The sequence below is a fragment of the Nomascus leucogenys genome, chromosome 23, assembly GCF_006542625.1.
Source record: "Nomascus leucogenys isolate Asia chromosome 23, Asia_NLE_v1, whole genome shotgun sequence".
Taxonomy (NCBI): Eukaryota; Metazoa; Chordata; class Mammalia; order Primates; family Hylobatidae; genus Nomascus; species Nomascus leucogenys.
The window spans coordinates 1,782,955-1,807,522 of NC_044403.1; the positions used below are offsets into that span (position 1 = coordinate 1,782,955).

The 24,568-nt window shown below is 42.2% G+C and overlaps 1 protein-coding gene across 1 annotated transcript in view; it reads right to left on the bottom strand.

Annotated features, from left to right (window-relative positions):
- PKP2 (plakophilin 2) overlaps window positions 1-24,568 on the bottom strand; it is a 107,775-nt gene that overhangs the window by 65,990 nt on the left and 17,217 nt on the right. The window contains exons 2-4 of the mRNA XM_030804721.1: window positions 24,065-24,177; window positions 22,991-23,688; window positions 14,175-14,310 (exon numbers count right to left, since the gene is read on the bottom strand). Of these exons, the coding sequence (XP_030660581.1) occupies window positions 14,175-14,310; window positions 22,991-23,688; window positions 24,065-24,177 (947 nt within the window). The remainder of the gene's footprint in view (window positions 1-14,174; window positions 14,311-22,990; window positions 23,689-24,064; window positions 24,178-24,568) is intronic.

Here is a 24,568-nt window from a genome sequence, read left to right on the forward strand (position 1 = left end):
TTTTTTTTTTTTTTGAGACAGAGTCTCACTCTGTCGCCCAGGTTGGAGTGCAGTGACAGGATCTTGGCTCACTGCAATCTCCGCCCCCTGGGTTCAAGCAATTCTCCTGTGTCACTCAGCCTCCCTAATTGCTGGGATTACAGGCACGCCCTACCACGCCCAGCTAATTTTTGTATTCTTAGTGGAGATGGGGTTTTGCCTCGTTGGCCAGGCTGGTCTCGAATTCCTGACCTCAAGTGATCCACCTATCTTGGCCTCCCAAAGTGCTAGGATTACAGGCATGAGCCACTGTGCCCAGCCGGCTTCCTCCTTTTAATAAGTTAAACTACAGAAAAGAAAGGCCTTGACTGGCAAAATAGCACTGTGGGATATATACCCGTGTCTTCTGGGTGAGATCTGTTATTCTGTTACCATGCCACAATGCCTGTTTTTAAGTTTTTGAGAAAATATAAGTTCATAATATAAATTCACACTTTATAAGCTTCATGAATGCCAGATATACCAAATCCTCCCAGTAGCAGTATACACATCAAATGCAAAAACAAAATCCTATTTGTCCTGAGGTATTTTGGCAGCTTTAGAAATATTTTATTAACTTAATTCATAATTCATAAGTTGCTTTCTTCAAAACATGATGGGAAATGGCTTACTGGCCATATTGCATTTCAAGCTGCAATGACAGAATTAGTAAGAAGTGGCATACGGAAGCCTCCCCAGCTCACACCTGCTCCCTTACCCTGTCACCTTTATCACCTTGGCTTTCAGCACTTGCTCTAGCCCGGAAAGAGAGAACTACAGACACACCAGTGCTCAGATAAAGGCCGAAATCCGGCTACAGCTCTACTTACTGTATAACTTGACTCCCTAGTGTCTGGCACTTATCCCAGGCCTAAAAATAGACTTTAGTTACTTTCATCCATTTTATCAAGCAAATGGATATAAATCCTGCTAAATGCAAAAAGTTAATGACCTTCCCCTTGCATGGAACTAGAAGATGGTAGGTGATGAATCCTATCCACATTAGCACCAATGTCAAATATGCTGCTCTTGTCCCTTAAATTCAGGGAAGCAGCTGGAACCAGGGAGGTTTGACGAGTTTCCCAATTATACTGAATCCTCGGGGTATTTTTCCCTCCTTTGGGAAAAGGGAAAAAGAAGTAGACTACCACGAATGTTTCAGAACTTCAAAAAGGTTCTCATTTGAGTTGGTTTCTAAAGACATGAAAGGGCAGAGTCACATATGAGAATTTTAACTGTCTCTGTGGCTTTATTCTGACTATCTTCCCGGTCAATTATAAAATAAGTAAACGATGAGGACTTCTGGTTGCAAATAGGCATAGGGAACACACAGCCTCTGCTGGGGCAAAGGCTCTCTCCAGACCTGGCGCCTTTGCTCTCGCTTCCTCCTCCTGTCTGGAAGGTTCAGTCCACTCTGCCTCTCTTCTGGCAAAGCCCTACTCATCCTGTGGGATCCAGCTCAAATATCACCTCCTCTATGAAATGTCACTCCCTTTCTCTGCTTTCCCTCCCATTAGAATTAATCACTCCCTGTAAACTGGCATAACCTTTCAGGAAGGCAAGTGGCAATATGTGTCAAAACTTTTAAAATATTCACTTCTAGTAACTTTTATGGGGAACCAATGTGAAATGAAGATACAGACTAACATGCAAAAATAGTGACTACATCTTTCATAATAGCAGAAAATAAGAAACCATTAACATCCAGCAATGGGGGAAGACTGGTTGATGGTTGTCACATACCCACACGTTGAGGTATCCACGGGAGAGGCAGAGCTGACAGACACTTTATTAGCCATACAGTTCCCTCATTAGTCAAATGGGAATTACTGTGTAAGATGAGCAGTTACATGTCAGGCGCACAGTAGTTACTCAACACAAGGTAGCAACTATCATCACCTTTAACAATGTTAACTGAAATTTATAAAATATTAATGTTATAAAAATTCGTATGTCATTTAAAAAATGGAATAAGGCTGGGCATGATGGCTCACGCCTGTAATCCCAGCACTTTGGAAGGCCGAGGCAGGTCAGATCACTTGAGGTCAGGAGTTCGAGACCAGCCTGGCCAACATAGTGAAACCCCGTCTCTACTAAAAACACAAAAAATTAGCTGGGCGTGGTGGCGCAAGCCTGTAATCCCAGCTACTGGGGAGGCTGAGGCAGAAGAATTGCTTGAACCCGGGAGACAGAGGTTGCAGTGAGCCGAGATCAAGCCTCTGCACTCCAGCCTGGGCGACAGAGCGAGACTCCATCTCAAAAAAAAAAAAAAAAAAAAAGGAAGAAAATATCTATGCATTTCTAGTCATAAACACAGGAAATGAGATTAGGGAATTTGGGACAAGTGGTAAATGTATGAATCATAAATAGGATCTGCCATTTTCTATGTTTTCAAATAATGAGCCTGTATTTGTGTACACTTTAAAAAATGGAAATAAAAAAATTTTTTTGTGGGGACAAAGAAAGCTACATATGCAATTTGATTGAAGATATGTAAATATATGCATTAAAAATTAGAGAACAAAACCAAAATGATAATGGTGAGATTATGGGTGATTTTCTTTTCTGTTTTTTAATTTCTCAAATTTCTTATCAAAAACTTGAATTTGTTTTATAATAAGTTTTTGCAAGATATTTATGGCAGTAACTACTTCAGTGATGAGATATGAAACAGGCATGAAAATAAGACCATATTAAGAAGGGTCTTACAGACTAAATTAAGGGATTTGTCTTTTATCCTGCAGGCAATGGGGGGAGTTATTGGAAAGGTCTCCCTAGGGGCTGTGAGGCATGAGACTATTAGGAATGGATAAGAATGGAGACAGGGATATTAATCTGGAGACAGATGGATTAACAGAAGATGGTGCTGGGACCAAACAGTATCTCTGAGTAGGGAGGGAAAGATGTGGGTAGATGCCAAATACTTTTAGAAGTAGCATTAATAGGACCTGAAGACTGAGTGACTATGAGAGGTAAGGAAAAAAGAAGGTTCACCGCATGTTCTCACTCATAGGTGGGAACTGAACAATGAGAACACTTGGACACAGGAAGGGGAACATCACACACCGGGGCCTGTCATGGGGCGGGGGGAAGGAGGAGGGACAGCATTAGGAGATATACCTAATGTAAATGACGAGTTAATGGGTGCAGCACACCAACATGACATATGTATACATATGTAACAAACCTGCACGTTGTGCACATGTACCCTAGAACTTAAAGTATAATTAAAAAAAAAAAAAAAGAAGAAGATTCAAAGAGTGTTCAAGTTTTGGTGTCATATTACCTAGGTGAACTACCGTCCTACCGTTCACTGTATATATATATAGGCCAGGCGAGTCCGTGCCTGTGGTCCCAGCTACTTGGGAGACTCAGGCGGGAGGAACGACCTCCAGAGGTCAAGGCTGCAGTGAGCCATGATCACACCACTGCACTCCAGCCTGGGCAACAGAAGAAGACCCTGTCCCAAACAAACAAACAAAACCTCCCAGAAAACCAGGAATAAAAAAAGATTTAAAGATTTATCTCTGACTAGCTATCAAAGGATCAATATTCAGCCCCATTCCCTTCACCTATATGTATAAAGAATGTTCATCACTAGCTAAATGTCTTCTAAAATCCTTATTCATTCTTCCTATGGAACAAATAGGCAAAGGGTCAGTGAGAAATGCTCCATAATTACACAACTTTTGAAATGGCAAAGTCTAGATGTAGGGATAGGTCTTTTAAAGCAATATCTAAAATATAGACATCGAGACGAAAAATATTTAGTTTTATCTCACAAGAATTTTAAAATCCTGCATGATGAAAGATACAAAAAGCAAAGTTAAAAACAACAACAACAAAAATAAAGCAGGAGAAACTATTTGCCACATATGTAACAACAAATTAATATGTGTAATAGGTAAAGAACTGTAAGTCATTAAGAAAGAGATATATCTTAGTAGAAAAAATACACAATGGATTAAAAATGACAATTCACTGAAGAAATACAAAGTCAAAAACCACACCGAAAGGTGCTCAACTTCATGAATAATTAATGAAATGCAAGTGAAAAAAAAAATCAGCAGAAGCTCTTTTGTGTGACCCTTACTTAACTGACCTGCAAGGCTAACCAACAACATTCTCTTTTCCCTCTGTGAAACCTCCTTGATTCTCAGAGTACTATCAAAGCTGGTAGGTTACTCTGTTTGAGCCTTTGCACTTCTATTTCTACCAGTTGAGTTACACGTTTACCAACAGTAATTTAGGTTTGTTTCCCAGGGTATTTATGTCAATTGTATTTGTTATAATTATGTAATTTACTTACCTATTCTATAAATGGATGAAATATAAGCATAGAAAGAGTACTTATTTCTCTGAAAATTAATTTGAATGCTTTGGAAAGACTAGAGAAAGGTGAAAAGCTTGAGAGCTCTGTAATTAGTGATGGATAGAATTAATGTAAGAGACTAGGATTTGAACTCAGATGAATTAGTTCCATTAAGTTCTCATTCCACTTTAAACTTAAACTAAAAATGGCAGATGATATATAATGGGCATAGTTTATGCATGCAAGATGGTGACAAATTCTATAAAAGGGTTTATCATTTTAAAAAATATTTTTCTCAATAACTTTTGTGTGTGTGTGTGTGTGTGTGTGTGTGTGTGTGTGTGTGACAGAGTCTCTCTGTTGCCCAGGCTGAAGTACACTGGCATGATTTTGGCTCACTGCAACCTCGGCCTCCTGGGTTCAAGCTATCCTCCTGCCTCTGCCTTCTGAGTAGCTGGGACTAAAGGTGCGTGCCACCACACCAGTTAATTCTTGTATTTTTAGTACAGATGGGGTTTCACCATGGTGGCCAGGCTGATCTTGAACTCCTGACCTCAGGTGATCTGCCCGCCTTGGCCTCCCAAAGTTCTGGGATTACAGGTATGAGCCACTGCACCTGGCCCTCAATAACTCTTCGATTAGACAACTATTAGTCTTGATTTCAAATATAAGAAAATTTCTATGATAACGAAATGCTTATTTTTGCTTATCAGATTAACAAAAACAAACAAGAGAATAATACCTTGTGGTAGTAACGGTACATGGAAATGAACACCGATAAAATGTTGATGGGAGTGTAAATTTGTACAATTTTTGGGAGGACTTATTGGGGAGTTATTTATCAAAATTAAAAATGACTCGATAGTAATTAACAACTCAACTTACCTACTGCCTGAAACAAAAATTGGACAAAACATAGAATGGTTTCAATAACTGAAAATGAGTGAATGATGGATAGCGATCCCTTAGAGATCACTGCCTTGGGAGAGTTCCCAGGCTATGGGGCAGTGAGAGAAAACTTAAGTGAAACTCAACAGAGTTGAGGGCACAGAGCTCAGGGTTTGAGAAGACCAAAGGGCTAATTTTTGCAGAAAAGAGTACCACAGAGAAAAGAGCTGAACAGCAAAAGAACTCCTGAGATCTGCAGAGGACCCGCCTGCTAGTATTCAGTAGAGTATTAATTAGTGCATGTGGTATGAGGAAACGGTCTGAGGCCAGGGAAATAATCATTCAAAAGGATTTAAGGGAACAGCGTCTCATGTTCACACAGGCGTAGGAACAATGACTATTCTTATCAGCCAGCCAGAAAAATCTCAAAAATTCCTGCTACATTAGGTGGAGTTCTCAAAAGTGTCTTGCCTTAAGAAGTAGGGATTAATTATCTCTAGAATAAATGCTCCTCTGGTTCCACTCAACAAATCTTAAAAGTAGAATTTGAGGGCAAGGAGAGGGAAAGCATTGGGACAAATATCTAATGCACGCGGGGCTTAAAACCTAAATGATGGGTTGATAGAGGCAGCAAACCACCATGGCACATATATACCTATATAACAAACCTGCACACTGCACATGTATCCCAGAGCTTCAAGTAAAATTTTTTTTAAAAGTAGAATTTGGCCTGGGCGCGGTGGCTCACGCCTGTAATCCCAGCACTTTGGGAGGCCAAGGTGGGCAGATCATGAGGTCAGGAGTTTGAGACCAGCCTGGCCAGCATGGTGAAACCCCATCTCTACTAAAAGTACAAAAATTAGCCAGGCATGGTGGCATGCGCCTGTAATCCCAGCTACTTGGGAGGCTGAGACAAGAGAATCGCTTGAACATGGGAGGCGGAGGTTGCAGTGAGCTGAGATCGTACCACTGCACTCCAGCCTGGATGACAGAGCAAGACTCTGTCTCAAAACAAACAAACAAACAAACAAACAAACAAACAAACAAAGCAGAATTTGAAAGGATCAAACTGTTTCCAAGTACCTTAACTGCACCCAGAACAAAGCTCAAGAATATTTACAAAAATATCCAGCATCCAATGAGATAAAATTCACAATGCCTAGGAGCCAATAGAAACTGCCAGGCATGCAAAGAAGAAGAAAAATATGACCCATAATGTGGAGAAAAACCAATCAATCAAAAGCTACCTAGAATAGACACAGATGTTAGAATTAGCAGACAAGGACATTAAGGTGGCAATTTTATCTGTCTTCCATATGTTCAAAAATCTTGAGCAAAAATGGAACACGTTAAATAGAAACATAGAAGACATAAAAATACTGAAATCTAAATTTTAGAGATGAAAACTACAATGTATGAAGAAAAAATACACTGAAGAAGATTAATGGCATATTAAACACATATTAATGTATTAATGGCATATTAAACACATATTGAGAGATTAGCAAACGTAAAGCATAGGAATTGAGCTTATCTAAAAACACAGAGAAAGAAGACTAAAAAAGAAAGACCTAAAGAAGCCTAATGTGTATGTAATTGTAGCTCCCAAAGGAGGAATAGAAAAAATGTGAAAATTTTCTAATTTTGATGAAAAGTAGAAATTCACAAATCTATGAAGCTCAGTGAACTCCCAAGTACAAAAAACCAAGAACAACTACACTAAGGCACATGTGACCAAATTGACCAACACCAGTGAGAAAGAGAAAATCTTAAAAGCAGCCAGATGGGGGAAGAAAAGACTCATGTATGGAGGAAGATAAGGATGACAGGAGATTTCTTATCTAAAACAATGCAAGTGATGCAAGTGAGAAGACAGTGGAGCAACTTTCCTTCTTTCTTTGAGACAGAGACAGAGTCTCACTCTGTCGCCCAGGCTGGAGTGCAGTGGTGTGATCTCAGCTCACTGCAACCTTCGCCTCCTGGGTTCAAGCGATTCTCCTGCCTCAGCCTCCTAAGTAGCTGGGATTACAGGCACCCGCCAGCATACCTGGCTAATTTTGTATTTTCACTAGAGACAGGGTTTTACCATGTTTCCCAGGGCGGTCTTGAACTCCTGGCCTCAAGTGATCTGCCCGCCTCAGTCCTCCAAAGGGCTAGGATTACAGGCGTGAGCCACCATGCCGTGGCCAACTTTCAGTACTAATATTTAGAAACTGTTAACCTGGAATTCTAGCCAGTGAAAATACCTTTCAAAAGCAAAGATGAAATTCTTTTTCAGACATACAGAAGATGAAATAATGCAGGTTTGCTGGTGATGAACTAAAATAAATATTTTTTTTAAAATTCTTCAGGTAGGCCAGGCATGGTGGCTCACACCTGTAATCCCAGCACTTTGGGAGGCCAAGGCGGGTGGCTCACCTGAAGTTGGGAGTTTGAGACCAGCCTGACCAACATGGAGAAATCCCATCACTACTAAAAATACAAATTAGCTGGGCATGGTGGCTCATGCCTGTAATCCCAGCTACTCGGGAGGCTGAGGCAGGAGAATCGCTTGAAGCCAGGAGGCGGAGGTTGCAGTGAGCCAAGATCGTGCCACTGCACTCCAGCCTGGGCAACAAGAGTGAAACTCTGTCTCAAAAAAAAAAAAGAAAAGAAAAGAAAAGAAAATTCTTCAGGTAGTCTGGGCATGGTGGCTCATACCTATAATCCCTGCACTTTGGGAGGTAGATCACTTGAGGAGGACCCAAGGGGATCACTTTGAGACGTGAGTGGATCACTTGAGGTCAGGAGTTCGAGACCAGCCTGGCCAACACGGCAAAACACTACCTCTACTAAAAATACAAAAATTAGCCGGGCGTAGTAGTGGGCACCTGTAATTCCAGCTATTCAGGAGGTTGAGTCAGGAGAATCACATGAACACGAAAGGTGGAGGTTGCAGTGAGCTAAGATCGCGCCACTGCATTCCAGCCTGGGTGACAGAGTGAGACTCTGTCTCATAAATAAATAAATAAATAAATATTCTTGCCTCGCCATCCTAGATCCTGTGGAGACCTGCTAGGAACAGGACTTCGAAATGGAAATACGTCTGGAAAGCAGGCTGTAGTCCGAGGCCATTTTTGCTGGCTATAAGTGGGGTCTCCAGAACGAAACGGAACACATCTCTTCTTAAAATTAAAGGTGTTTATGCCCGAGATGAAACAGAATTCTATTTGGGTAAGAGATGTCCTTATGTATACAAAGCAAAGAACAACACGGTGACTCTTGGCAGCAAACCAAACAAAACCAGAGTAATCTGGGGAAAGGTAACTCGGGCCCATGAAAACAGTGGCATGGTTTGTGCCAAATTCCAAAGCAATCTTCCTGCTAGAGCTATTGGACAGAGTCCGAGTGATGCTGTACCCCTCAAGGATTTAAACTAATGAAACAATAATAAATAAAAGTGGATTTGTAAAAAAACAAAATAAAAATTTTCAGGTAAAGGTAAATGATCACACTATCTACACAAACAAAGAGCACTGGAGCAATTTAGATCAAATGGACTTCCCAGTTCATTCTATGAGACTAGTATTACCCTCAACTCAAAATCAGACAAAGACACTAAAAGTAGAGATCTTGTCTTTTATACAGACATAAAATTTCTTAACAAGATTTTAGCAAATCTAGTCATAAAACCTACAAAGTGACAGTACATCATAACCAGGTGGGGTTTATGAATGGAATAACATTTTAAAATCAATCAAGGTAATTTACCATAATGGCAAAATTGAAATTTTAAAACCATAAAAATATTTCAATAAATGCATAAAAAGCATCTGACAAAATCCAACATCCATTCGTGATTCAAAAACTCCATTAAAGCAGGAGTAGAAGGGGAAGTTCTTCAACTTGATATGGTCATTTATCAAAAAACCTACAGGTAGCATAATATTTAAGGGTGAAAGAAAGACTGAATACTTTTGCCCTCAGATGAGAAACAGGATAATATGCCCACACTCACCATTTCTTTTCAAGACTGTAGGAGAGGTTCTAGCCAGTACTACACACACACACACACACACACACACACACACACGTAAATATATATATTATATATATATTATCTATTCTACATACTAGCAATGAACAACCAAAAATAGAAATTAAAAAGTACCATTTATAGTAGCATCTGGAAATATGATAAACTTAGGGATAAATCTAAGACAAGACATGAAAGACCTCTACAGTAAAAACTATAAAACTCTGCTGAGAAAAACTGAAGACCTAAATAAATGTTAAGATGTACCATGGTCATGGGTCACAAGACTCAATATTGTTAAGATGTCAATTCTCTCCATATTGATCTACAGATTCAGTGCAATCTCTAACAAAATCCCAGCAATTATTTTTTAAGAAACTGACAAGCTGTTTCTAAAACTTCAAATGGAACTGCTGAAGATGCAGAATAGCCAAAACTTTGAAAAAGAATAAAATGAAAGGACTAACATTACCTAATTTCAAGACTTATAAATCTATAGTAATCAAAACTGTGGAATTTGAATAAGACAGACGAATAGTCTTCATCTTTGCTGAAGACTAATTACTCTGGGATTACTACCTAACATGTCTGTTTCTCTGAATCAGATGATGAGAAGTTGGCCCCTTTCTGGGTGAAGGCTTTTTGAAAGTAAGACATGGTTGACTCGAGTCATATTTATTTGCACTAGGATATAAGAATGTTTCACATCCCCAGTTTCCCATGGTGTCCTCACAAAAATCAATTTTCTCAAAATTCATTTAGGAAATAATACTTGGGAATAGTAAACATTCAAAAATAATCTTACAGGCCGGGTGTGGTGGCTCACACCTGTAATCCCAGCACTTTGGGAGGCTGAGGTGAGCGGATCACTTGAGGTCAGGAGTTGGAGACCAGCCTAGCCAACATGGTGAAATCCTGTCTCTACCAAAAATACAAAAATTAGCCGGGTGTGGTGGCAGGTGTCTGTAATCCCAGCTATTCAGGAGGCTGAGGCAGGAGAATCACTTGAACCCAGGAGGCGGAGGTTGTAGTGAGCCAAGATCATGCCACTGCACTCCAGCATGGGTGACAGAGCAAGACTCCATCTCAGATAAAAAAAAAAAAAAAAAATCGGCTGGGCGCAGTGGCTTTACGCCTGTAATCCCAGCACTTTGGGAGGCCGAGGTGGGCAGATCACTTGAGGCACGAAGTTCAAGACCAGCCTGGCCAACATGATAAAACCTTGACTTTACTAAAAAAAAAAAAATACAAAAATTAGCCATGTGTGGTGACACATGCCTATAATCCCAGCTACTTGGGAGGCTAAGGCAGGAGAATGGCTTGAACCCGGGAGGCAGAGGCTGCAGTGAGCCAAGATTGCGCCACTGCATTCCTGTCTGGAACAGAGTGACTCCGTCTCAAAAAAAAAAAAAAAAAAGACAAATAGATCAATAGAACAGGATACACAGTCCAGAAATAGACTCACATATTTGATCAATTCCTTTTCAGCAAAGATACAAAGACAATTTAGCAGTGAAATAAGTCTTTGCAACAAATGATACCTGAACAATTAAATTTACATATACCAAAAAAAGGAACTTCAGTCCACATCTTACAACATATAAAAAATTAACCACAAATGGACCATAGAACAACTAAAATATATAACATTTACAAAACTTCTAGGATAAAATATAGATTATCTTCTAACCTTTGAATAGGGAAAGATTTCTTGGATACACATGAAAAGCACAAACCACAAAGGGAAAAAACTGAATAAATTAAATCCCATTAAAATGAAAATCTATTAGGAGATGAAAAAACAAAGCACAATTGGGAGAAAATATTTTCATATTACATATCTAGAAAAGGTCTTGTGCATAGAAAATATTCAAAAACTTTCAAAATTCAATAATAAGAAAACAAAACAAAACAAAACAAAATGGGCAAAAGAATTGAATACACATTTCACCAAAGAAGACATATAAGTGGCAAATAAGCACATAAAGAGATGTTCTGGCTGGGTGTGGTGGCTCATGTCTGTAATCCCGTCACTTTGGGAGGCCAAGGTAGCTGGCTCCTTTGAACTCGGGAGTTGGAGACCAGCTTCGGCAACATGGTGAAACCCCGTCTCTACAAAAAACACAAAAATTAGCAAGGTGTGATAGTGCACCCGTAGGCCCAGCTACTTGGGAGGCTGAGGTGGGAAGATCACTTGAGCCTGAGAGGTGGAGGTTGCAGTGAGCCAAGATTGTGCCACTGCACTCCAGCCTGGGCAACAGAGGCAGATCCTGTCTCAAAAACAACAAAAAAAGTTCAACCCCTTTGTCATTGGGGAAATGCAAATTAAAACCACAATAAAACACCTGTACAAACTTACAGGCTAACATTAAGGCTCACTATATCAAATGTTAAGATGAGGAGGAACTGGAACTCTCATAAATTGCGAGTGGGAATGTAAAATGGCACAGCTGCTTTGTAAAATGGTTTAGCAGTTTCTTAAAAAGTCAAACATACACCTATCATACCATCCAGGCATTGACTCCTAGGTATTTACTGAAGAGAAATAAAAGCATACGTCTACATGAAGACTTGTATACAAATGTTCATGGTAGCTTTATTTGTAATAGCCAAAACTTCTGATTAACACGAAATGGGTGAATCTCAAAAGACTTACTCTGAGTAAAATAATTCAAACCAAAAAAAGCTTATATTCTATATGATTCCATTTATATAAAATTCGAGAAAATTCAATCTATAGTGACAGAAACCAGATCATGGCTGGGCATGGTGGCTCACACCTGTAACCCCAGAACTTTGGGAGGCCGAGGAAGGAGGACTGCTTGAGCCAGGTGTTCCAGATCAGCCTGGGTAACATAGTGAGACCCCCATCTCTACAAAAAATACAAAAATTAGCTGGGCATGGTTGTGTGCGCCTACGGTCCCAGCTACCCAGGAGGCTGGGGTGGGAGGATTGCTTGAGCCCAGAAAGTTGAGGCTGCAGTGAGCTGTGATCACACCACTGTTCTCCAGCCTAAGCAACACAGTGAGACCCTGTCTCAAAACATAGAAAGAAAGAAGATCACTGGTTGTTTTGGGAGGCTGTTAGCACGTTGAGGGCAGGTGGGATTATATGGATTACAAAGGGGCACAAGAAAACGCTGGAGGTAATGGATACATTTGTTATCCTGATTGTGATGATGGTTTTATAGTGTCAAACCTGTCAAAACTATGTCAGATTGTGCCTCAGTAAGGTAGTTAAAAAATGAACCAACAAAACTGATACATTGGCCGGGCGCGGTGGCTCACGCTTGTAATCCCAGCACTTTGGGAGGCCAAGGCAGGCGGATCACGAGGTCAGGAGATCGAGACCACGGTGAAACCCCGTCTCTACTAAAAATACAAAAAATTAGCCGGGCGTGGTGGCAGGCGCCTGTAGTCCCAGCTACTCGGAGAGGCTGAGGCAGGAGAATGGCGTGAATTCGGGAGGCGGAGCTTGCAGTGAGCCGAGATCACGCCACTGCACTCCAGCCTGGGCGACAGAGCGAGACTCCGTCTCAAAAAAAAAAAAAAAAAAAAAAAAACTGATACATTTAGACAACAGAAATCTATGCAGCATCTTAAAAGAATGCGGTAAGATTAATATATATTGAAGATTTCCAAGATACAGTGTGAAAAAATTAAGTACTGTAAGTAGTAAGTTATCATTTATGATTTCATGTTTTAAAAAGGATACTCAATCAACTGTTTCAACAATTGTTTCTACATGTATAAAATATCTCTGGAAAGATAAAAAATTGATATATGTGTTTTGTGTGTGTGAGAGAGTGAAAGAGACAGAACAGAGAGAATATATAGGCTGGAGTTTGGAGTAGAAGAGACCTTTCACTGAACACCTTTTTGAGCTGTGATTCCTCCTCCCTCACAAATGTATCACTTTTTAAGACAAATATAAAATAACATATTGATTCCATCTCCGAGGATCTGTCCTACAGGAACAGAAGGGCCAAAACATATGCACAAAGCAATTCATTGAACAATTGTTACAAATGTTAATGGAATCACTGAATGAAAAAAAAGTTGCAAAACCCTCGCCTCTGGGGATGGTTCTAAATGGAGAGGTTGGGGAGACAGGAAAAGAAGAGGGAAGTTTGTGTAGTGACTTACTTTCTACATTTCCGAATTGCAGGAAATATTTTTGGTAATGAGTGGCTGTTTTCTTTTAAAGTAAAAGACCTCAATGAAGTTTTTGTTTGTTTTTTCTTCTTCAGGATGAGTCTCGCTCTGTCGCCCAGGCTGGAGTGCAGTGGTGCAATCTTGGCTCACTGCAGCCTCTGCCTCCTGGGTTCAAGCGATTCTCCTGCCTCAGCCTCCTGAGTAGCTGGGATTACAGGCATGTGCCACCACATACGGCTAATTTTTGTATTTTTTTTTTAGTAGAGTTGGGGTTTCATCATGTTGGCCAGGCTGGTCTTGAACTCCTTGCCTCAAGTGATCTGCCTGCCTTGGCCTCCCAAAATGCTGGGATTACAGGTGTGAGCCACTGCGCTTGGTCGATTTTCTTTTCTTTTTTTTCTGAGATGGAGTCTTGTTCTGTCACCCAGGCTGGAGTGTAGTGGCGCGATCTCAGTTCACTGCAACCTCCACCTCCCAGTTCAAGTGATTCTCCTGCCTCATCCTCTCGAGTAGCTGGGATTACAGGTGCCTGCCACTGCACCCAGCTAATTTTTGTATTTTTAGTAGAGACGGGGGTTCCACCATGTTGGCCAGGTTGGTCTCGAATTCTTGACCTTGTGATCCACCTGCCTCGGCCGCCCAAAGTACTGGGAATATAGGCATGAAGCACTGCGCCCCGTCCCAATTTTTAAAAATTTAAATAAATTATTGGTTTCAGTGTGCAAAGTCACCATAATAGAAGTGAAAGTGTGTTGCGCTTTGTAATGGACTGAAGATGACACTCACCCTCTTCCGAGCTTCAGATTTCTGGAAGCACTCGTGCTGTATGAAAGTGGCTGCAGCAGAAATCCTGGACGGCGGCATGTGGTCTGCCTCGAGCATACTCACTGCTCGCTCCAGAGTCATCTCCATGTCTGCATTCCTAGACAAACAGGCACAGATTCAGCCAGATTCCAAACCTCCCTCCTCCTGCCTACCAACCTGGTCCTCTAGATGACTCAGTGAATACTGGGAAGCACTAGAACATCTGAACCTTGGCTTTTCTTCAGCCAAAAGAAAAATCAGCACCCAAGATCACAAGGCAGAGGGACGACTGGCTAGAAATTCTCCAGCTCTGATCAGATAGGAGACATTGGATGATGTCATTCGATTGAATTATACCATATACCAAAGAAAGAAGCTGAACTTTTAAAAATAAATATGAGGCTGAGGTGGGCGGATCACTTGAGGTCAGGAGTTCAAGACCAGCCTGGCCAACATGGTGAAACCCCATCTCTACTAAAAATACAAAAAATTTGCTGGGTGTGGTGGTATACACCTGTAATCTCAGGTGTAATACTGTAATACTCAGGAGGCTGAGGCAGGAGAATCACTTGAACCTGGGAGGTGGAGGTTTCAGTGAGGAGAGATAGTGCCACTTCACTCCAGCCTAGGAGAAAAAATGAGACTCCATCTCAAAAAAAAAAAAAGGAAAAAAGATAAATACGTATCCTATGATTCTTACACCTTAAAAGCAACTTTAAAGGCACCATAAGACTTTTAAAAGAATCCAAAAGAAATCTGTTTACAGAAATTACAAATTATTTCTAGGCTGGGCACAGTGGCTGACATCTGTAATCCCAGCACTTTGCGAGGGCGAGGCAGGAGGATTGCTTGAGTCCAGGAATTCAAGACCAGCCCTGGCAACATAGTGAGACCCTGTCTTTACAAAAACCAAACAAACAAAATCAGCTGGGTGTGGTGGCATGTGCCTGTAGACCCAGCTACTTGGAAGGCTGAGGTGGGAGGATCGCTTGAGCCTGGGAGGTCAAGGCTGCAATGAGCCTTGGTCACGCCACTGCACTCCAGCCTGAGCAATAGAGCAAGACTCTGTTTCAAAAACAAACAAACAAACAAACAAATAAACAAACAAAATAATGACTAAAGACATGCTTTAAAGGTAATTTAGGACTGTTCTTTGGCTTCAAAGAGCGTTATACCTGATTCATTCCAGGTAACAGAGACACTGGAGGCATTCTGAGAAGGAGTTTTCCAATATCTACTAGCAAGTACAGTGAGTCAATACTCTTTTCTATCAGGCTATCCCATGAATACATGCACATGTGTACAGGTGTTAGTGTGTGCAGCGCTATGAAGGGTGTGCCTGTGTGTGGGTGGGTGTGGTGCAGGTGGGGTGATAAGGAGTAATGCGCCTCCTGACTAAAAACTAATACCCCCTGCTTCTGAAACACATGTTCAAACACAGAAGGGTTACCTCATAAGTATAAACGGTATTAAAAGTGAAGCAGAAAATCTCTGGCATCTATACTGAGAATTCTATAATGATCTCACATTTTTAATGTGCCTCACGAATCAATTATAATTAGTAAACAAAAATGCAGGCTATTACCATTAAAACTAGAATTTGAGTCACTTTTATCTAATATTTTTATCTAACATACACACACCTTTTAAAGGAGATGGGAATATTTTACATTCATGGACGCTGAGGCCTTTACAGAGAAGTCAAAACTCTGTAAGTCTAGTCTCAAGCTCAATGGCAGAGTCTTTACCAGCCATCACGGGTGTTTTAACTGATGAAAGATCATTCATAAGAACAGCCTTCTGTTATGCAGCTTTTTTTTTTTTTTAAAAGATTGAGCCATTAATCCGTTTCATAAGCCATACATGACTCAGCAAAGTTTGAATTTCCCATCTCCAACACCCACAAATAATTCCATTACACTAATCCTTTATTTTCCTGAACATGATTCACATAGAAGCTCTGTGTTCACACTTAGGCAACCCAATGCGATTTCACTTTATCACTAAAAAAATTCCTAAACTAAGTGAAGACTTCCTCAGCACGGTTTACTACAGCTGTCAGGGGGCCAGCTTTCTGTTTGACTGTCTATCACGTCCAACTCCATAACACGGCATACGTTCTGGCCCAAGTCTGACTGCACTTCCTGTCATCCTCAACCTCTTTTCCTCCCCCTCCTTGAATCTACTACACCCCTCCAACCACACCGGGCTTTTAATCCTTCTCTAAACACTGCCACCTTCATCACAGGCCACCTTCTTTGACTCTTCCAGGAAGCTTATCATACTACCTAATTCTTACCCATTCTTCAAGACTCAATTCAAGTATCTTCATTTCTTCTTGTTCTTCTTATTTTAGAGAGACACAGTCCTGTTCTGTTTCAGGTGAGAGTGCAGTGATGTGATCATAGCTCACCATAACCTCAACCTCCTGGGCTCAAGCGATCCTCCCACTTCAGCCTTCTGAATAGCTGGGACTACAGGTGCATGCCACCACACCTGGCTAATTTTTTTAATTTTTTTTTTTTTTTTTTGAGACAGAGTCTTGCTCTGTTGCCCAGGCTGGAGTGCAGCGGCACGATCTCGGCTCACTGCAACCTCTGCCTCCCAGGTTCAAGCAATTCTCCTGCCTCAGCCTCCCGAGTAGCTGGGATTATAAGCACCCGCCACCGCGCCTGGCTAATTTTTGTATTTTTAGTAGAGATGGGGGTTTCACCATGTTGGCCAGGCTGGTCTCAAACTCCTGACCTCGTGATCCACCCACCTCAGCCTCCCAAAGTGCTGGGATTACAGGCATGGGCCACCGCGCCCGGCCAAATTTTTAAATTTTTTGTAGAGATGAGGCCTTGCTATATTGCCCAGGCTGGTCTCCAACTCCTGGTCTTAAGCAATCCTCCTGTCTCAGCTCAAACATCTTCAGTTCTGTGAAATCTTTTCTGTGCCCCTATCCCAGCCAGAGCTATTCTTTCCTCCTGTATTGTCCTATAGCATTCCCCTGTTCCAGCCCCTTTTCTCTCTCTTCCTCCCTCCTTCTCTCTCTCCCCACTCGCTTATAAAACATTTCTTGAAGCCCGCAGAAATGTGGCTTGGGAGATGGCGATGGGCCTGGGCTGGAGGATCAGGAAGAGAAGTTGTTCCCTAGCCCCACTGACCCCTGAACATATTCTCCAGAAGTAAGTCGTTTCAACAGTTTTTTAAATGATATCAGTATAAATTTAAAAATGTAAGAGAAAGCAGTGTAAAATACCACTGGTCAGAATATGAGACATTACAGGGGGAAAAAAAAACCCAGTAACTTGGCCGGGCGGTGGTGGCTCATACCTGTAATTCCAGCACTTTGGGAGGCTGAGGTGGGCGAAGCACCTGAGGTCAGGAGTTTAAGACCAGCCTGGCCAACATGGTGAAACCGTATCTCTACTAAAAATACAAAAAATTAGCCGGGCATGGTGGTGGGCACCTGTAATCCCAGCTACTTAAGAGGCTGAGGCAGGAGAATTGCTTGAACCTGGGAGATGGAGGTTGCAGTGAGCCGAGATCGTGCCATTGCACTCCAGCCTGGGCAACAAGAGTGCAACTCTGTCTCGAAAAAACAAAACAACCCAGTAGTTTGTGTGTGTGTGTGTGTGTGTGTGTGTGTGTAATCCCCCAGTAGCCAGCATTCCTGCCAACTAACAACACAGCCCTGCCTGGGCTGGCTCCCCTGCTATTAGAATATGGCTACACCTCTGAAGGCAAAGCAAACATAAAATAACGAATGGATAGCTCCTACAAGTGTTGTCAGACGCTCAGTAAATGCAAATCCCCATAAATATTTTGAAGTATGATGAAAGCAATGCTTTGGAAAGATGACTCTGGAATGGATATGTGTTTCTTGAAAGAAAGAGCCAGTGTTGAGGGCACTATAAAAGGTTCAGCGGAGGCAAAAAAGCCTTGAACTGGGCTGTTAAAAATGGAAATGGAAAAAAAAGGTAGAGCTGAAAGAGATGACAAATCAAAGAACTAAAGCAGGTAGTAATTAAGAGGACATGGAGCGAAGTCAGTACGATCTGTTTTCTGCTCTGCAGTGCTCTTGGTCACAAATTTAACTGTCAGTCCTAGAGAAGATCCACCCTGTCTGCTTAGTCTCCCTCAACTAATCCCAGAGCACAATGCTGCTGTGGGTTTTGTTTGTTTGTTTGTTTTGCTTTGAGAAAGGGTCTCACTCTGTTGCCCAGGCTGGAGTGCAGTGTCGTGGTCATGGCTGACTGCAGCCTGGACCTCCCAGGCTCAAGTGATTCTGTTGCCTCAGCCTCCCGAGTAGCTGGGACTACAGGCATCCACCACTATGCCCGGCTAATTTTTGTATTTTTAGTAGAGACGGATTTTCACCATGTTGGCCAGGCTGGTCTTGAACCCCTGACCTCAAGTGATCCGCCCACCTCGGTCTTGTAAAATGCTGGGATTACAGGCATGAGCCACCGCGCCCAGCCCATTTTCATCTTTTGTGATGCTTACTGGGAAGGACCTATGAAGATCCTAATACTCATTTGCAGAACCATCAGTCTCCAACCAGTCATAAATCATGGTTTTAGAAAAATTCATCTAGAATTTTTTTGTGGTGATTCTTAAAAACCTTTTTCATCAGTTTGATTTAGAACATCAGTTTCATCAGTTTGTCTCTCTCATACTCCAAGTCTCAGTTTTTAGCTGCATTAGTAACTGTTTAACCAGCCATTCTTCTTTTGGAAAGCCAGGTCCATTGTTTAATACCTTAGGTCATTATGCAGGCTTATGGTTTTATCCAGTTAATATTCAACATATATGAAAGAATACTCCTTTACATGTGGGAGTTTCACTGGGCATAAAAACTTAAATCCCCCCAAAAAAAGGGCTGGACAAAGTTTGACAATGCGGGACCAAGGAGAACACAGTATGTGGTCTCAGGGCAGGTGTCCCAGGGAGCAGCCTGGGAAACTGAAATGAGGCGTGGAGCCCAGCAGAGGGAAGGGGGAGGTCAGGCAGGCACAGGCACTACCTTGGGCATCTATCTTCCTCATTACACAAAATACTTCTGGCTCCCTCTCCTTTCCACAGAGAGCCAAATTTTCCTTTCAAAATCAGAGAAAAAAGTTGATTTCTATGATTTCTACTCTCCAGAATTTGGGGAAATCTCAGGAAGACATTTCTTACTCATTACTTTTAAATTTCTTGACCTCGAGGGTTTCTTCTATTCTTTGAAATATGATTAAATATTCTAATACAATTTACCCTGTCTATTAAAACAATAACCCAAAAATAGTATGACTAATACTTCTAGAATTTGAGCAACAAAAGAACCTAGATGGCAAAAAGTAAAGTTTATGTTTCATTTCTCCTTTCTTTAATTCCTTCACTCTTTCACCATATACTTATTTTTTGAAAGAAGATCTCATTCTGTTGCCCAGGCTAGAGTACAGTGGCACAATCACAGCTCACTGTAGCCTCAACCTCCCTGGCTCAAGCAATCCTCCCACTTCAGCCTCTGGAGTAGCTGGGACCACAGGTGGGCAGAATCATGCCAGGCTAAGTTGTTTATCTTTAATAGAAGTGGGGTCTCCCTATGTTGCCCAAGCTGGTCTCAAACTCCCGGGCTCAAGCAATCCTCCAGCCTGGGCCTCCCAAAGTGCTAGGATCACAGATGTGAGCCACTGTGCCTGGCCTCATCATGTATTTATACAATGCCCACTATAGACCTACTTTCATTTTAGGGTGCTGAGAATATAAAGATGATTGAGCATTCACAAAAAGCTCAAAGTCCAGAGGGAGAACAGATAAGCAAATGAATAGCCACAATATATTATTCTGATAGAGACACTCACACAAGGCTGCTATCTGGGGCACCTAAGCTAGACTGGGAAGGAAGTGGTCAGAAAAAAGGTGGTATGTGAGCTAAACCTAGAATTATAAGTAGTCAGACAAAAATAGAGTTGCATATGTAAAGGTCTGGAGTGGGGGAAAAGAAGGAAAAGAGAGAGAGAATGAATATGGATAAACATCTTGCATTAAGGAAAGTAAAGAGGTTCCAGGTGGTTTGGGTATTGGTATGTGGGTATGTTTGGGGATGGCGGTGATGAATGGCAGAGAAGAGTAGAAGGACAAGAGGCTGAAGTGATAAGCAGAGCTGAAAACACAATGGGGCTTGTAGGTCATGCCTAAAAGCATGAACACTTAGTGGAATTATGGAAGGGTTATAAACCATCAGATGTGGAAAGATAATTCTGACAGTCCTAGACAACGGTTCTGACTGAGCAACGCCAGAGGCAAGAGAGGCCTGTGTAATGGGAATGGAAAGAAGGGTAAAAATGCAAGACCCATTATAGAAGAAAAATATGGCTTGGTGATGGGTGACTACAGAAGGGGAAGATAAGAATGGCTTCCAGGTTTGAAAATAGTAGACAGCAGGAGGAGATGGGTAGAAGTTGAGGATAGGGAGACGATGAATTTAGTTTAGGACATACTGAGTTTGAAATTTCCAGGAGGTTGTTACATTTTCATATAGGTCCAGAATTCGGCATCAAGGATGGAACTGCAGACAAAACTTTGAGAACCATAAGGATAAAAGTGAGGTACACAGGGCCTCTCTGGAAGAGCATCGAGACTTGGAATAGAAGGGTTACTGAAGATGCCCTCTTTGAGCAGGCAGAAAGGGAGCACACAGAGAAGACTAACAAAGAATGGCTGGAGAGGTGAGTGGAAAACCAGAGGAAGCTGGCGCCCTGAAAACCAAGGGACGAGAGAATTTCATGGTATCTCAAACACCACCCACAGGTTGAGTAATATAAGGACTGTGTATATTACTCAATACAGTATCTGCTTAGGATGTAGCAGATAGGGCCGTCATTGCTACATGTGTCAGGAGACTGTTTAGGTGGAATGGAGGGGACTGATATCATATTGCAGTGGGTTGACGAGAGGCTGGGAAGTGACAGGGTGGTTCAAGAAGCAAGGGACACAGAGATGGAGGAAGAGAATGCCAGTTGTTGGAGGATGTCGGATAATAATTTTGTTAAAATCATTTTGCTAAAATTGTGGCTATCACAAATCCTAGGCTATGGGAGGCATTCCATAAATTTTTTTTTTTTTTTTTTTTTGAGACGGAGTCTTGCTCTGTCACCCAGGCTGGAGTGCAGTGGCGCAATCTCCACTCACTGCAAGCTCCACCTCCTGGGTTCACGCCATTCTCCTGCCTCAGCCTCCTGAGTAGCTGGGACTACAGGCGCCCGCTACCATGCCTGGCTAATTTTTTGTATTTTTAGTAGAGACGGGGTTTCACCGTGTTAGCCAGGATAGTCTCGATCTCCTGACCTCATGATCCGCCCACCTCGGCCTCCCAAAGTGCTGGGATTACAGGCGTGAGCCACTGTGCCCGGCCGCATTCCGTAAATTTTGAATTACCTGTTTAAAAGCCTTTATCAGTTTTTTCCTCCATAAACAATGACCTGATACACTTTCTCTCTCTCACGTTTTTTTTTTTTTTTTTTTTTGAGATGAGGTCTCACTGTGTTCCCCAGGCTGGAGTGCAGTGGCACAATCTTGGCTCACTGCAACCTCCATCTCCTGGGCTCAAGCAATCCTCCTGCCTCAGCCTCTCGAGTAGTTAGGACCACACGTCCACACCACCACACCCAGCTAATATTTGTATAGTTTGTAGAGATGGGGTTTCACCATGTTGCCCAGGCTGGTCTTGAACTCCTAAACTCAAGTGATTCGCTTGCCTGGGCATCCCAAAGGGCTGGGATTACAGGCCTGGGCCACTGCTCCTGGCTTATTTTTCCTCTTTGTAAGTATGCTCATATTGCCAAAGGTCTGCTTACTACAAGAAATGTTAGAAATCTCATGGTGAATTTTACATCATCAAAAATATTTCCTGTCTTAAGATTAGATTAGCCCTCATCATTTTGAGAAGTAGTTTATTAATGATGGCTACCTGGTCAGTGAGCATGCGGTACAATTTCACTTGAAGGGATGTTTAGAGGTAACAACTATCATTAGACAACTTTAGGAATCAAATGACAATAACATATCTAATGTTTTATCCTAATGATGTTAGATCATTATTGCAGGAGTTACTGATCTAATCAGCCACCCATTTCTCAATCTTTCTCTTAGTAACGTGCTCAGTTTATAAAATTTGTGATCACGCATTAAACTCGAATAAGGGTTAAGTTCCAAACACTAAATTAGTCAAGCTATAAAGTAAATAGGAACGGAAAGGAATGACTTAAAAATTCAGTTATTTTAATAATTTAATATTGCCAAAAGAATACCCCTTCAAATCACTGACACTAGAAATCTAAAAGGTACCAAGTACCAAAGGAAGACAAGAGACATCTAGAAGTCAGCCATCTTTCCTTAGCTCTTTTTACAGTCATAGTTCTCCAAATGGCATTAGTGCTAAGAATAAGCATTTTTTCCTTTTATTTCATGGGATGATGAAGAAAATACGTGTGCAATTCTCCATTTCTTGGCCTACTTTGGAGTTTAGAGCAGATTTTCATATGGCTGAGGGGTAGGGTCCCTTCAGCCAGCATCTAATCTGGAACAGATGGACTGAATGTCACATTTCCGCACAAAGCTGCCATGTGAGCAGGTAGCTTGGCCCCTGTCCCTGAGGTAAATATGCTGATCTGTCAATTAGGCAGCTGCCTGAAAAGTCATTATTTTAATCACTTATCTCTGGAAGCCTTTCTCTCAAGCCCCAGAAGTGCCAGCTCATGCTGTCAGGGCTGTGGGAACAGAATGTGCTGGCAATGACTGAGCTGCAGGGTCAGGAGGGGACTTACCCCAGCTGGGCGTCAGTGAAAGTGCTTCTCTCGGTGAGCAGATTCCCACTTCCCCCTGCTGCTGCCTGGCCCATGGTCAAGTGCGCTCTCCTCCCGCTGGAATCCACGGCGACACTGGGCCCAGCTTCCCTCAGCGTGCGGGTGCTGTGGAAGGAGCTCTGATGCCAGGAGGACCTGGAAGCCCTGTTCTGAGTGACAGGCTGCAGGGGCACCAGCGGCCGGACCTGGCCGACGGTGAGCCCTGCCGTCAGGTAGTTCTCCTTCTCCAAGAGGTTGCCCATGCTGCGGCTGGTCCCTGGCCTGGGGTATGTGAGCAGGGCCGGGTTGGCAGGGACGCTGTCGAAAACGGTGTCGCTAACAGAGCCATGCTGGTACTGTCTGTGGTATGTGTCAAAGTGGCGCTGCCTGCTTGTGGTGCCAGCACGGCTGACCCCCACGATCTCGGAACGAGCGTATCTCGGTGGCACTAGGAGGGCAGACCGCCTGCTTTCTTGGTGGTGCAGGGTGTGCCCAGCCTGGCTTCTCTGGCTGTACTGGTAATCGCTGTGCGTGTAGTGAGCCCTCTCCGGGCTGCTGTCAGGAGAAATCTCCAGTCTCCTCAGAGGATGCCTCAAGGATCTTTCTTCCACGGACTTCTGGGAGCTGTACTGTGCTGCTCCTCTTCCCCAGCGACCTTCATAAGTGGCAGATGTGCCAGCCTGCACATGAGAGAAATAAAATTTAAAGGAGGCATAAATCAAATTTCAACTTTGCTGAAGACTAATTACTCTGGAACTATCACCCAACAGGTCCGTTTCTCTGAATCAGACGACGAGAAGTTTGCCCCTTTCTGGGTAAAGGCTTTTTGAAAATAAGACTTGGTGGACTCGAGTCGTATTTATTTGCACTAGGATGTAAGAATGTTTCACATCCCTAGTTTTCCACGGTATCCTCACAAATATCAATTTTCTCAAAACTCATTTAGGAAATGATAATACTTGGGAAAAGTAAACACTCAAAAATAATCTTAGGAAGTTTGAAAATATTTTCATGGTAGTAATCTGATCACTAGGGTTACATTCTTTGATATCCTACCTTTAGCATGTCATAGGTTTTAGGAACAGGGGAACGGCCTCCAACAAAATCATTTTCAAGCAAATGTAGGTTGTAGACATACTCAGGAACACTGCTGGTTCGGTGAAGATTTCCTGCAATCAAGCAAATATTAAAATAACTCAGAATACAAGTAGGCTAATTAATATTTACAGACTGTATAACAACGATGTATTAAACTTTTAAATTTAAGCAATGGAGGCCAAGAACAAGTATTAAATGTACGTCAATGTTTTTAAATGCTAGTTTCACACCACCCTGGGATATGGCAAGTGATCAAAGGTTATCAAAACATTCTCTACAAAAGTTTTTCAGCTGGGCATGGTGGCGCATGCCTCTTATCCCAGCACTCTGGGAGGCAGAGCCAGGTGGATCACCTGAGGTCAGGAGTTCAAGACCAGCCTGGCCATCATGGTGAAACCCATCTCTACTAAAAATACAAAAATTAGCTGGGCATAGTGGCGGGCACCTGTAATCCCAGCTACT